The sequence below is a fragment of the Chinchilla lanigera genome, unplaced genomic scaffold (genome assembly GCF_000276665.1).
Source record: "Chinchilla lanigera isolate Chin_1 unplaced genomic scaffold, ChiLan1.0 scaffold00002, whole genome shotgun sequence".
In the NCBI taxonomy this organism is placed as follows: Eukaryota; Metazoa; Chordata; class Mammalia; order Rodentia; family Chinchillidae; genus Chinchilla; species Chinchilla lanigera.
In genome coordinates this window covers 31,703,151-31,716,718 of record NW_004955403.1, presented here as the reverse complement: position 1 = coordinate 31,716,718, position 13,568 = coordinate 31,703,151, and the positions used below count along the sequence as shown (strand labels likewise).

Below are 13,568 nucleotides of genomic sequence, written 5' to 3'. Positions count from 1 at the left end.
TCCCTGATAAATATTGTTATTTTCTATCAAAACAAAATTGTTGACTATGAAAGGTCCAGAGTAATGGAAAATAAAATTTGTTACTTTTGTAGCCAACTTCGAGTTTTTCCTTTTATTAATAGGTAGGTTCAGTTTGATAACTTAAATAACAGCATCCAACAACTTAGTAATTAATCAGTTTATAATTAAAAGATTAAGTCTTTTGAATGCCTCATTACTGAAAGTAGAAGAAAAAAGGAAAGGAAGTAGTGAAAAATAATTTCTAGCTTATTCATGCAGCAATGAACACTAGAAAAGAATTTTTAATTAACTCTATGAAGTTGTTCTCCAGTGAAAGAGTATATTCATTTCCCACAGGAGATGAAACTTTTCTGTAGTTGTACATCCAAAAACTAAAGAAACTTAATTGAGATGCCTGAAAGATAGTAAGTAGGACTTGTTGCTATGACTTCAACAACCAGCGTGCAGCTAATCAGCATCCATTGCAACCACTGAAAAGGAACTGGCTATTTCAGTCCTTAGTTTTACTTCTAAAGATGCAGTGATCAAAACTGAAATTTGACCTAGAAGCTGTCATGACTCTAAAGACGCCTAACAAGAGATTTGGCAAGTGTTAATAAGAATGGGAAAATAACAACCAACAAAGCATTCAGATTTCTCAAATGTTCAGGATAAAGTACAGAAAACCAGCCAAGAGCCTAACAAGCAAAGATTATACCCAATGTAGCGTGATGGGCAGGCTCATTACTCTGATTTGTTGTCAATGTTAAAAGACTAGATGTTTTTCCATACTAAACAGCCAATAAATAAACAGTGGAATAGAGGAAGAAAGCTGGTGACAAAGAAAACAGAAGGACTCAACTTGAGGAGAGCAAGCAGCTACTTGTACATTGATTCTGTAGTCCCTGCAGGAACTGGAAAATCATAATACATCTCTGCCTACCAACATGGAGGTACTTCCTGTGCATATCTGCATCTGAAATTTATCAGTACATCACACCATATATTAATTTAAGCAGGCCTCAGTGAAAATGAAAAGATACAATTACAGGGATATAATCCATATCTAAAAATTGCCTATTTGGAATGCTTTTTAAGAAATACCTTCTTTTAATTTTTCTGCTAAGGGTCAGTCCTTAACATAGAAGACAGGAGAAAACTGAATGAGTCTTTCAACCCCAAGAATAACAGCCTTCTTCCAACACTAATCATTTAAATTTTAAAAGCCAAGTAAAAGCATGAAAAAAAGAAATAACAGTGTAGTAAAGGAAAGAAAATTTGCCCCAGAATTACAGAGAACTAAAGGTAAGAAGGTGAAAATTAAGCTGCTAAGCAAAAGAGATTTTTTCTTTTTCTTTCATCTGAATAAAATCGTGCAGTATAAAACATAAAAAAATTTTCATAATGATAAAACTATTGGTAGCCTATCATTAAGAATACTGAACTATATCACATTTTCTAGAAGCTAAAATATTAAAATACTGAATTTTAAACTCATTTTGATCATTATAATAGTCCACTAAGTTATGATCTGTACTTGAATATGTTAAATTATTTACTTTACATTTAATTAGATATTTTTACATTTTGGCATCAAATTTTATAAATTTCTGATTTTCTCATGGCAATCGATGACAAAGTGGATCTTAAAATCTAAATTGGAAGTTCTGTTTAGAAATAGAATAAGCCAATAATGTTAGTTTACTAAGCTATTCTGTCATCTGTAAAGATGCTCATGTAGCGCAGCTCCCAGTGAGTATGTGAGCTAGCAGGAAATCATGGAACATCACCATGGACAAGGAAATTGACACAGCAATCCGAAATCACTGGCTTCACTTAAGTGCTCTTATTTAATAAAATAAGAACTGATCTATAGAGTGTAATTAATTGTCCACCACCACAATCATGAATATTTCTAGTTTATTTGACCTTATTATGGAGAACTTTCTCTGTCATCAGAACACCAATTTCTTCTGGATTTTATTCGAACAAATAAAACAGTGGTTTCTTCTTATCATAATCTCTAATATTTCCTCCTTTTCTATTGCATCAGTAAGCAAATCTGTTCAGATGATTATCCCAGTCAGAAACAGTGCAATTGCAGAATCATGTAATAGAATGATTTTCTTAATTCTTATATCTAGGCTTCCTATAAGATACACAACAATAATCCAGACTGTTTGGGACCAAGGGCCAAAAGAGAAGGGAAGATATTTATATATCAATATCTGGTTTTCTGGCCATGCAGTCTTGATTATAGGTTGGATTAGACAAAAAACAAAAGAGACAAGTGCATAAGGGCCTTGTAAAGAAAACAAGATAGTTTAGAGGTGGAGTAACAGGATGAGGGAACAAGAAGGATAAAATTTCATGGTTAGCAGAACTCCTGTTTTGCTCACCACCAGAGCACTGTTTATATTGCTCTACAGTTTGTATTAGCATGTGTCCCCACACAGCCTCTTCCAGAGGACGAAAACAGCATTAGTAGCTTTTTAATAAGATAGCTGGAAGGGAAGCAGATTAGATCCATCCCAGAGCACACTCACCCCATCTCCACAGCTTTCTTCCTGCTCTTGTTTGTTGTTCCTATACCACCACAACCTCTACTTTTTGACAAAGTCACAACCATCAGCTTCTCTTCCAAGTACTCATTCAGAAACCTTCTCTTCATAACTGTAGGCTCCACTGAACTCTTCCATTCTGGTCCAGTGATTTTAGCAATGACTGCATCTAAACTAGGAGTCCAATATAGTTTTCTATGTGCAAGTTTTAGATCATCAATGAAAACATAAGTACTTTGGAATCAGAAATTATGCTTCCTGTGTAACCCTCATTATGTCACAGGTAGAAGCAGGGTAATCATATGATTTCTCTTAGAAATACATGTTCAATTGAATCAACACTAAAATAAATTCAAAAGGCTGCTTTTTCTGGGAGGAGTAGTCTCCAGTGCCCCTATATACAAAAATGCTTCCACAACAGTGGTTTTAAAAAGGTCTAATGAGCTATGTGAATTATTATTGGTATTTTAAAATTTGTTTTCTTTTTTTTCAGTTGAGACTCATTTTACCTCTCAGCTTATTGAAAGTAGATTGCATTTATCAAGTTAGGTAAAGTGATGCTTATTAAAGTAATTGCTAAAAACAATTGCTATGACATGAATGAAATGTTAATTTTTCTATTGATTTTTATGCTGTGTGTATGCCTAAAGAATCAATTACTTTCAAAGTGTGCACTTATATTAATTGCTGCTGTGGTATTCTCCTCTCTGGAAATATCCCCTTGAATTTGTTTTCTGATACATAATTAGCAAATAAAATAATCTTCTTTTTAAATTTTTCCTTAGAAGAGATAGAATTGTAGAATAGTAACAATAATGGATAATCTGGTGACAGACTTCATATATCTAGTATGTAAATTTTTGTCATTTTTGTGCCATTTAGTAAAAACACCAAAAAGAAAAGAACACAAAAAGCTCCCTGCCAATCCAGTGTTCATTTTATGTACTTCAAATCTGCGCTAAAGTAGTTGGCTTAACTTAGTACAAAAATCTACTTAATATAGCGTCTTCAGAAATTTTGAAAGCACAATTCCAATTCAGCACTTTTCCTTTGGATATGTATGTTTTTCTTTACCAAAAGAAATGACAAACACAAATTATACTCAAAAGGAATTAAATCAGCAAAGAGTTATATTTTATCAGATATTTCCTCCTCTTTGCCTTGATACTTAAAAATAAAATCAATGTAATTTGGGGGGATTTAGAGATTAGTTTTTAACCATGGTGCTAATTTTTACTAGCAGGAAACATGACCAGTCATTAAAATACCACATCTTGAATTTATAAAATGATTCCTTCTACATTATAACAACCTCATAGAACACTGTCTCATACTCACAATGTAAAACAAATCAAACAAAACAACAAATCCCCATCACCACACATACAAAGAGAAATACTTCAAAATTTGATATTGCTACCAACATGAGAAAAGTAAACTTGTTAAAACATATCAAATTAATTTCTTACATATTAATAACAAACAACAACTATTATTTATATGCCACAGATGAATTAAAATGAGTGACTTGTGCATAAATTAATGAAGCATCAAATAATTCCTAGAAATATTATTTGTATTTTATCTTAGGACTTTATATCCTTATTCTATAAAGGTAAGCGTAAAAATAATCTTAGAGTGCAAAATAACAAACACAATCTTGTGGGTGAAGCCTTAGAAGCCTTCTATTTTGGAAAGTCAAGGTTTATACTAACAAGGAGAAATCTGTGTGCAGTTATGAGACACATGGCTATGAGAATAGCCTCATCATTCTTTGATGTGCATGTGGTGCTTATTGTGATTTATCTTCTTATTTAGTCAATTATTCATTTACAGGCATTCAAAGGTGACTGGAATCTTACAGGTCGCTTAACCCAAGCCTTTCATTTGCATTTGTGGGAAATTGTGACACAGATCAATAGCTCAGTTATTGCAATATGAATGAGTATCTCCTGACTTCTGGTTGAGTATTTAGCCATAATATGTTTCATTTCTGTTGACTCATTTAAGTTTGTATTTATCTACATATTCTTACTATTCCAGGTACATATATTATTTACAAATAGAATTTAAATATAATAAACATAATGCAGTTTCAGAACAGACACCATGGTGTATCTTTACTAGTCAAATATAGTATGATTTAAAGCAATCAGGCCATGTATTAGGACATTTTAATAATTCTTAAATACCATCAGACATTTTTATATTTTTTCTTTTTAAAGCTATATTTAATAAACTAAGTTTACATTACAAGCAGTCTTGTAGGAAACAGCTCAGGAGTCTTTTATTCTGTGACACTTTTAGTCTATGTCTCTTCCCTAGATCATTACTCGTTGTTTAATACACACATGAATGAGTTTCTACCTAAGAAGTCTTCTTCGGACCTTAGGTACACTAACATTCTCTCCTTCCTTCCTCCTTCCTCTGTCTTTCCCTCCCTGTTCTTTTTTCCCTGATCCTACAATGTGTTCTATGAAAGCAAACTTGCTTTATCACTCCTTATGAAACTGAATTAATTTCAATAGGCTTAAATTATTAAAAAATTCCTTAAAGCAAAATAATTTTTTTCTGTTTTTCTTTCTATTGCACTGAACACAGCAGGTTACTAGTTTCAGAACTACTCTCTAATTCTCTCGAAAATGCGCTAACTCTATCTGATTGACTTTTCAGTTAATTCTTCTACATCCTTCTTGCCTTAATGCTTCTGATTTCATGAAGGGCTTTGGTTTAGTCTTAAATCCTTCTCACAATCATATCCCTAACCTTATTTTGAATAGATACAATCACTCTAAAGCCTTATTTACTGTGCCCTGATATCAAAGCTAAGTACATTATATCCCCCATAAAAGACTCAAATTTTGTATTCTGTAAACTTTCTACATCAACAGGGAAAGCAGTATTAGACAAGTAGCTTAATGGTATGGACATTTTTTAGTTTCTTTGCCAACTATCTGCCAATTGCTGCCTTGAGGGTCTGGACCTGACCACAAATAATAGAGGAAATATATATATATATATATATGTATATATTCACGTGTAACTATAATGCAATTGTATTATAATAGTGCCATAACTGATTAGAGACAAAGTCCTGATAGCACATGGAAAACAAAGGCTTTCACAGGATACAGCGATTACTAAACTCCAGGTGCTTGTGTTTGTCTTCATGGTTTGAACATACTCTCCTAACAGTGTGAAAAAATGTATTTGTTGAGCCTTTACTTGGTTCAAATATCTTTTCCCGCATCTCATTTTTCTACAATATCTGTCTATTACATGTTGGGAAAGGAGGAGAGGGGTAGTGGGGGCAGGGAAAGCCAGTTAGATCCAGGAGAACGATTTCAGTTTTGAACATACTGGAGTTGAAGAAACAAAAGGAAAGCTAGGTGGAGGTAGCTATACAGAAGTATAGATTTGAAAATTATATAAACACAGATAATACTTGTAATCTTTTGGTTGGAGGTCATTAATAAATTTCCAGAATGCTGTTTCAGTAAACTTTGGAAAATATCACCCATAAACCTGGTGAGTGACTGACCAGTGAGGAAGAAGAGACAATTATAAAGGCTGGAAGTTTTAGTGAAATGAAACACAATTGTAAAGGTAATCCCAAAATGAAGCTCTTGGTGATACCTTTTAAAGTTATAACCAGAATTTACCACATATATTGCAGATGCAAGTGAAAGAATAACTGTTGTGATGGGCACCTCATCCCCATCAGGGAGGGAAGCATTAGGGAGTTTCTATCTCCTAATGCACACCCCAGACTTAATGCCTCAGCATCGACTGGACTACACATTCAAATTGCAGATCCAGCGCTTCAGACCAAACCTTTCGGGTCTGAATTTTAAAATTCAGGACCGAGGAATCAGTATTTAACATATTCTTTAAATTACTCTAATTGGACAATGCAATTAAAAGTTCTAGGAAATAAAGTTCATAGAAAGAGCAAAAGATATTTATTTAGTAAATGTATAGTTTAGGTATAGATCTCTTAGACGTAGTGCATGAAAATCTTAACAAACTGAAGAAGAAATTACCTTAACCGAATGCTTCCTTGCTTTTTGGAGTCCTCATGCATTATTCTGGTTATGTTGTTTATGTACTGAAATCTTCATACTTTGAGGTGTGGAAGTTTTGCTTGTTATATTACAGTTAGGGAGTATTGAGATGGCTTCCCATCATCTCTTCTCCCTCACCTCTTCAAATAGTTGAAAATAAAATGACCTTGAGTCACTGAAACACAGGAAGAATCTAATTTTTTTAAGGCCTCTAAGTTTCTAGGGTGAAATTAATTCTGTCATTAAAATTCAACCCATCTCATTTACTCTAATTTTATTTCATTTCTCAAAAATCTAGGAAAAAGTCCTATTTTTTTGTAGTTAGAATAGCTACAACCTTTGTCACTTAAAAATAATAAGATTGACATGAAGAACTTTATTAACTTGAATTTTATATAGTTAACTTAAACGCATTCTTTCTGAAATATAAGTATAATTAAGTCTCTAATGACACTATACCAATTCAAATTATATCTTTCATAAAATTAACACATTTCTGAAAAATAAAGCAAGTTCCTAAACAGAACATTACAAAGTATTTATTTTATAGCAGAAACACCATCCTGAATGAAGTGAACAATAATTTACAATAGTCTTGGTAGAGACAGATTCAAGTGAAAATAAGAAAAATTAGCTGATTTTATTTGAAATTATTTTGAGTAGCACTTATTCCAATATTTTACCAACACACTTCCACTCAAGCATGAATTTCTACACTGAAATGTTTTATTTTGAAGTGTCAGTGTGACTGAATAGATTTCTACAAATTTCTAAGTAAAGATTTGCTTTTATATGTGTGTTTCAGAGGGGCTGGGGATTTAGCTCAGAGGCACAGCGCCTGCCTGGCAAGCGCAAGGTCGTGAGTTTGATTCCCGGTACCGGAAAAAAAAAATATGTTTCAGAAAATATACAATGAATTTTCAGTTGTAAATGTAATGTGATATACACTTACTTATAAGGCATCTCTTAGGAATGAGATAAGTTACTTGACTACCTTCAGTAACTTCTTTCCTGATGGAAGCATGCTGCTCCTGACATCAACAGCACAGGTCTAATCTCCCTACCCTTATTCATTAGCTGTTTCTTATGATTTTTGTGGCCAAAACAATACAGCAAAAGTGACGTTCCAGGACATTTCACTGATGTCAGACCCTTATAATAAGATGTCCTGACAATTCACTAATGCTAGGTCATAAGAATCCTTGCAGCTTCTGCTTCAGTTTCTTGGGACACACATCCTTGGGATGACACTTCTTCAAACCTGGTCATCATTCTTTGAAAAACTGAAAGATAACCCCAAACTCCCATCCAACAGGCAGCACTGACTGGTAGCTACACGTGTGTTATCGTCAATGACCAGTTCAAGCAAGTCTTCAGAAGATTATATGATCCCATACTATTCTGCACCAAAGGAAGATTGCTGCATAACTACTCCTAAACAAGTAAATTAATATAATTATTATCTCATCATTTTGTGGACTATCCACTGAACAGTTCTCATTTGAAGTTTCATGCTGATGCAAGGATTCAGCCATCTGAAGACATGATTGAAATGGTCATCTACGATGCCACATATGACACAAGTTTTCATGATTTTATAGATCCTTACCAACTCCATTTTACTGGAGTTGAATGATAGAATAATATTGCCATCTGACCTCTTTTTGTAAAAATGTGTGGAATCTTGGATATAATACTAAATGTTTAAAGATGTCACATTTCACTTTTATTTTAATACACTTAATAATGATTGTGTAGACGGTGGTCATGTTCTTCTAAGTAGAATTTCTCCCCTCCATTTCCCTCAACCAGTATTTCTCATGCTCTTGCTTTAAAATAAGTAATTCACAAATGTGGACTTATGTCAGTAAGTCAGTAATACTCAGATCTTTCTTTTCCTTCTTATTCACGTGCCCTGATTAAATTCTCATTATGTATTTCCAACCTACTAAATAGTATTCTTTAGGCAACTAGCCATTACCTCTTAATTAATTTTTCAAAACTGAAATTAATCAGCTGCCCAAAACATCCAGAAAATAAATGATCTAGTTGAGCCCTTAAGCATTCTATTTCTTCTTCAAGGTTTCAAATCTTCAGAGAACATACTTTGTTCATTCTGTTTCATACTGCTCAGTTGCCTAGTTTTAAAATTTTAGCATAAGACATATATTTCATCCATCTGATACTTTCCAGTCCCACTGTTAATACACTGACCACAACATGCATCTTATCATTCAAGGATTGGCTTGATAGCTGGGTCTATCTGCTTCAATTTATTCTTTGTTTTAAACAATATGCTCACTTTATCTTCCTTAAACACTAATGTCGTCATAAAACCCTCTATGACTGCTTATCTTGTATTGTATAAACTCTGTATTCTTCCAGTTGCTTCTGAAAACTCTCCATATTCAAATTCTACCCTGTTAAGCCAATTCCATGTCTTAATGGTCCCCAGACCCTTACTGCTTAAAGGGCCCCTTATTGTAAGAATAACTTTCTTTCCCAAGTCCTTCACATCCTTTCAAATTATGTTTAGTACCAATTTCTCTCCATGACATTTTCTGTAATAATATCTGTCAAACTAAATGATATTCAGTATCATTTTATAAATGAAACAAATATTAATGGTGTCGGAATATGGTCAAGCAGAACAGTAAGTAATGTGTTTAATGAAGAAATTTAAAATATTCCTAACCTACCTCTCCATTGGAGCCCAAAATTTCACAATTAGCTTGATGGCTAAAGTTAAGATAAAATGTTAAAACTCACAGCAAATAGCTCTGTATATTTTAGTATGAAATAGTTTATTTTATCATTTCTAGAGAGGTGAATTTTGGAGAAGAAAAAAGAAAAATAAAATTCCCCTGCATATCTAACAGATTGAGTGCGTTGCTGAAGAAAGAAAAGCCAAAATCTCAATTTGCCTGCATTGCAAATAACTTTTCTTTTTTAGAAATAGCCTTGTGCATTATAGATATGACTATGAATTATTCAGAATATTTGATTAACCAATTGCTCTCATTCTTCCACAATGCTAGAGAAGGAATTTCTTCTAAGACAAATAAGAATTGATTGCTACATTCACTCTCCTCACACTATCTTACTTTCACTAAATGTAAGTATTAGTCATCATGATACTAGGAAATAGAGGAATCCAGTTTGTTGGCATAGTTCAGCATTCCCTACACTGTTTTTCCTGCTTATCCTACCAGTCTGGGCTCCATTTTTGAACCCGCTACCAGTTCTACTGCCACTAAATAATAGAGGTATGATGTAAGTTCTGTTCTTCACAAATAAATTAGAAGAAAGGAAAAATATAACTTCAATGATCAAGTGTTTTCTTTCTAGTTTCTGGACACATTTCCTTCCTATTCTTTTTCATTTGCCTCACCCCCACCCCATTTGCTCCTTGGTTTTTCCTTAGTTTTTCCGGTCTGCTTTGCTGGGTTTTTGATATGAATCACGACTTGGTCCCTTACCCTCTGTCATTACAAATGTGTTCTGTTCTTTACTCTCTCTTATTCCCTCCGTTCTCTTTCTTCTAAGTACTAACACCTACATGTGTATTTGGTGACTCCGAGTACCCATAGGAAACATATAATACATTCCAACCGAAGTTGGGAAAAACACATTTTAAGTAGCTGTCAGGTTACAGCGAGTTTTGAAGAGTCACAGAACAATCTTCAGATTATTTTAATTAAATTTTTAACCCCACCCTCCTCTCCCATGACACCTATCTCTAGTTTGCGATAGGTAATTTATCCATAGGTTCTGAAGTAAAGTCGAACACCAACTGTTTTCATTACAGATCGAAAATGTGAGTTAGACCAATACCTTTGAAATCATGAGTAACGTACCTACTGCAAGCCAGTCCATTCAAGCTTAAGTTTGTAAGAGTAGGTTATGTCATTCTTCCTAGACATTTTATTATCTTATCTCAATGCTTTTACTAGTTAATGAAAAGATTAGATCAAGTAAATTCTTCTCTCCACTTATGGGAGCTTTTCCACCGATGTGTTATTCTAACAAGAGTTTATCTGTGCAAGGACAACTGAATAAGATTTTTTTAAAGCCTGTTGTATTCAAAAGCCCTAAAAATGGGTCTTTCTAAGAGTTTTCCAGGGTTAAGCAAGCAGAGACTATGAATGTCTTGATCACAGCTAACATTCATAGGCAAAAATGTCCTCGGCCTTCGCTTGTTTGCTTTCTTCCAAGTTGGCCAGTGTCTATAAACGCCACCATTTAGTAGTCAAAGCATCCCCTAACTCTGGAGCCTGTGGGAATTTAGGAATTTCAACAGGAGCGCGTCAGCCCCACAGTCCCGTTACTCTGGAAGAAATCCCGCTCAACAAAAGACAAGGGAGAGGCGGGGGAAGGGCGCGTGACAGACTTGGACCGGAAGGCGTGAGTGTCCCGGGTTTGAATGGTAAACTCCGACAGCTGGGGGCCGCTAATCAGTAACCAGGGAACTACAGGATCGCCGGAGACTTCACACACAGGCGCTGCAAACCAAGTCCCGGGAGAGCAGGCAGCTTCCTCTGCCCTCCTGCTGCTTCCTCGCTGTCCTCTGAACTTTTCTCACCGGACCCCACTTCCTCCTCCTGCTGGGTTTGGGTCCACCGATCCAGGGTTCCCCACCTCTCTGCTCCCCCCACAAGCACTCCTGGGGCTGTTCCAAGCACACTAGGGACCTGAGCCACTCCAAGGGCGCCGAGCTCTATCACCCAGCCAGTGTGGACACCCCCGGCAACCACTTCGTTTACTTAGGAACAGCCAGCCTGCAGCCTTGGCTTCCAGCTCTGCGCGCAAATGGGCACTCTATTTACCGGGCACCAGCGACCGTCCCCGATCTCACCTCGCCCCAGCCCTCCTCCTCTCAAACCTGTGCAACTGAAAGTTTCAAGAAGTTTCCACTGCTCCTACCTTGTCTCAACTCGCTCCTCAGACCCCACATTAGGACGCGGGAACCCTACCCCCCGACACCGCGCAGCTCGCGGGTTAGCGAGACCCCGGTCCTCCAGCTCGCGCCGGGCGCAGCCTCGCCCCTCCTCACCCCCGGGAGCGCCCGGCGCCTGCCCTCGCCGCCAGGGCCACTCATTCCTCCGTCCGGTTTCCAGCAAAGTCCGCAGGCAGAGCTCGGGCCGGGGAGCGGAGATGCTCCGGGAGCACCGCGAGCGCTCGCTGCCCCGCAAGCGCGGTCCCCAGGCGTCGCCGCGCCAGCGCGCACTCACCCATGGCCGCGGGTCCTCCTGCTCCTCCTGCTCCTCCTGAGAGCCCGAACGCAGAGGGACCGCGCCGCGCGGGCCAAGCTCTCCAAGCCGCTCCGGCTCCCAGCACCTCGGCCGCGCCCGCCTCGCCCCTCCCAGAGGAGACGCGTGCAGGGGCCGGGAAACTCTGCGGGCGCAGCCCTCCCTCCTTCCACCTGCTGGGCGGGAGCCTACTTCCCTCCCTCTGCGGGCTGCCGGTGCCGCTTCCCTGCGCCCTTTCGCTTTCAGTTGAGGCTCCTGCAAGCACCTCTCTCCTAAACCTCTCACACACTTGCGGGACACTTTCAGTACCCCATGAGGGTCCTGTTATGCAAGATAATAAGCCTTAAGTAAAGTGAGTTCTCCGAAAAGAGTATTCCAGAAGAAAAGGTCCTATCAGGATGATTTTATAGGTCCTAAAATTTTGTTTTATGTTCAGTACCACCACTTTTTTTCCTAACGTAGGTGTTAATAAAGACAAGAAAAGAAAAATATCCGCTTAACGTACCCTTTATCATCTCTTTTTTTTTTTTTTCTGGTAAAAGTTTTTGTAATCTGACATGGTTATACAGTCCTAAAAACCACACACACACACACACACACACACGCCTCATAACATGGACAGGTCGCCTGGAAAACTGGAAAATACACTGTCAGTCTAAGAAGAGGTGTGTGAAAGACTGAGCTTCCCAGCCGTGAGGGTAGAATTGTGATTCTGGCTGGACCACAGAAACACTGAGGCTCAGGTTCCTAATTTGTAAAATGAAGGATCTGGAAAAAGTGATCTCTGAGGTCTTTTCAAGCTAAAAAAAAAATTATGTAATTTTGCTGGGTTTTGACCTAGTTCTTTCAGAACTCATACTGGAGAAGTTATTTCAGTAAGTCAGTCCCCAAAGTGTCTGAAGCGCCTTTGCTCTGCAGAGCACACCCTAAACTATACTAATCTATGCCATGAGCAAATGGAACAATCAAATAAAGTGGACATGGTTACTAACTTAGAGGAATATTGCTTTCCATGGAGAAGGGATACTATGAAAAAACAAGAATATATTTGGCAAAACACATGGATAAATGTAGATCATATTATTAAAATGTCCGAGAGACGTTTGCACAGCTATTTCTAGTGTAATGGAAGAAGCACACGTCTGGCAGAGATATTATAAGTGCATTTAAGTTAAATGGGAATATAAAGTCATTCTTCTGGGAGGGGAAAGGAAGTAGTCAATAAAAGTGCTCAACATATCATTCAGAAATGCATCACCATTCTGGAAATTGATTAATATGAATTGTAATTGATGCAAGGCATAACACTCAAATAGTGGTTCGATATAGATAAGTGATGAATTTTGGAGATGAATTTATAAACTCAGCATTAGAATCACCTCAGACCACTTACTACCTATTTTGTAAGGACCTATTCCAAGACCATTAGACTTCAAAAAAATAAAGTTATTCTTGTTTTTATTCTGGTGGAGTTTTATCATGATCTGATTTATAAAATATTGATAATAACATAAACTGAATACAACTGACTGTCATGCAGTGGGCTAAGGGCTTTGTACCACCTTATATAATTTTCACAACAAAAGAAAAATACTGTTATTTCTACTTTACAGATGAAGAAACCAAGCCACTAAGAAATTAAGCACTGGCCCAAATTCACATAGATAATAAGTAGAAAGGTGAAAGTCATATCA

At 36.8% G+C, this 13,568-nt stretch overlaps 1 protein-coding gene across 1 annotated transcript in view; it reads right to left on the bottom strand.

The window, feature by feature from the left end:
• The window catches only part of Gpm6a (glycoprotein M6A), a 292,843-nt gene extending 280,664 nt beyond the window's left edge, over nt 1-12,179 (bottom strand). The window contains exon 1 of the mRNA XM_005373525.1: nt 11,857-12,179. Coding sequence (XP_005373582.1) covers nt 11,857-11,860 — 4 coding nt within the window. The 5' untranslated portion in view covers nt 11,861-12,179. The remainder of the gene's footprint in view (nt 1-11,856) is intronic.
• Nucleotides 12,180-13,568: the final 1,389 nt, after the last annotated feature.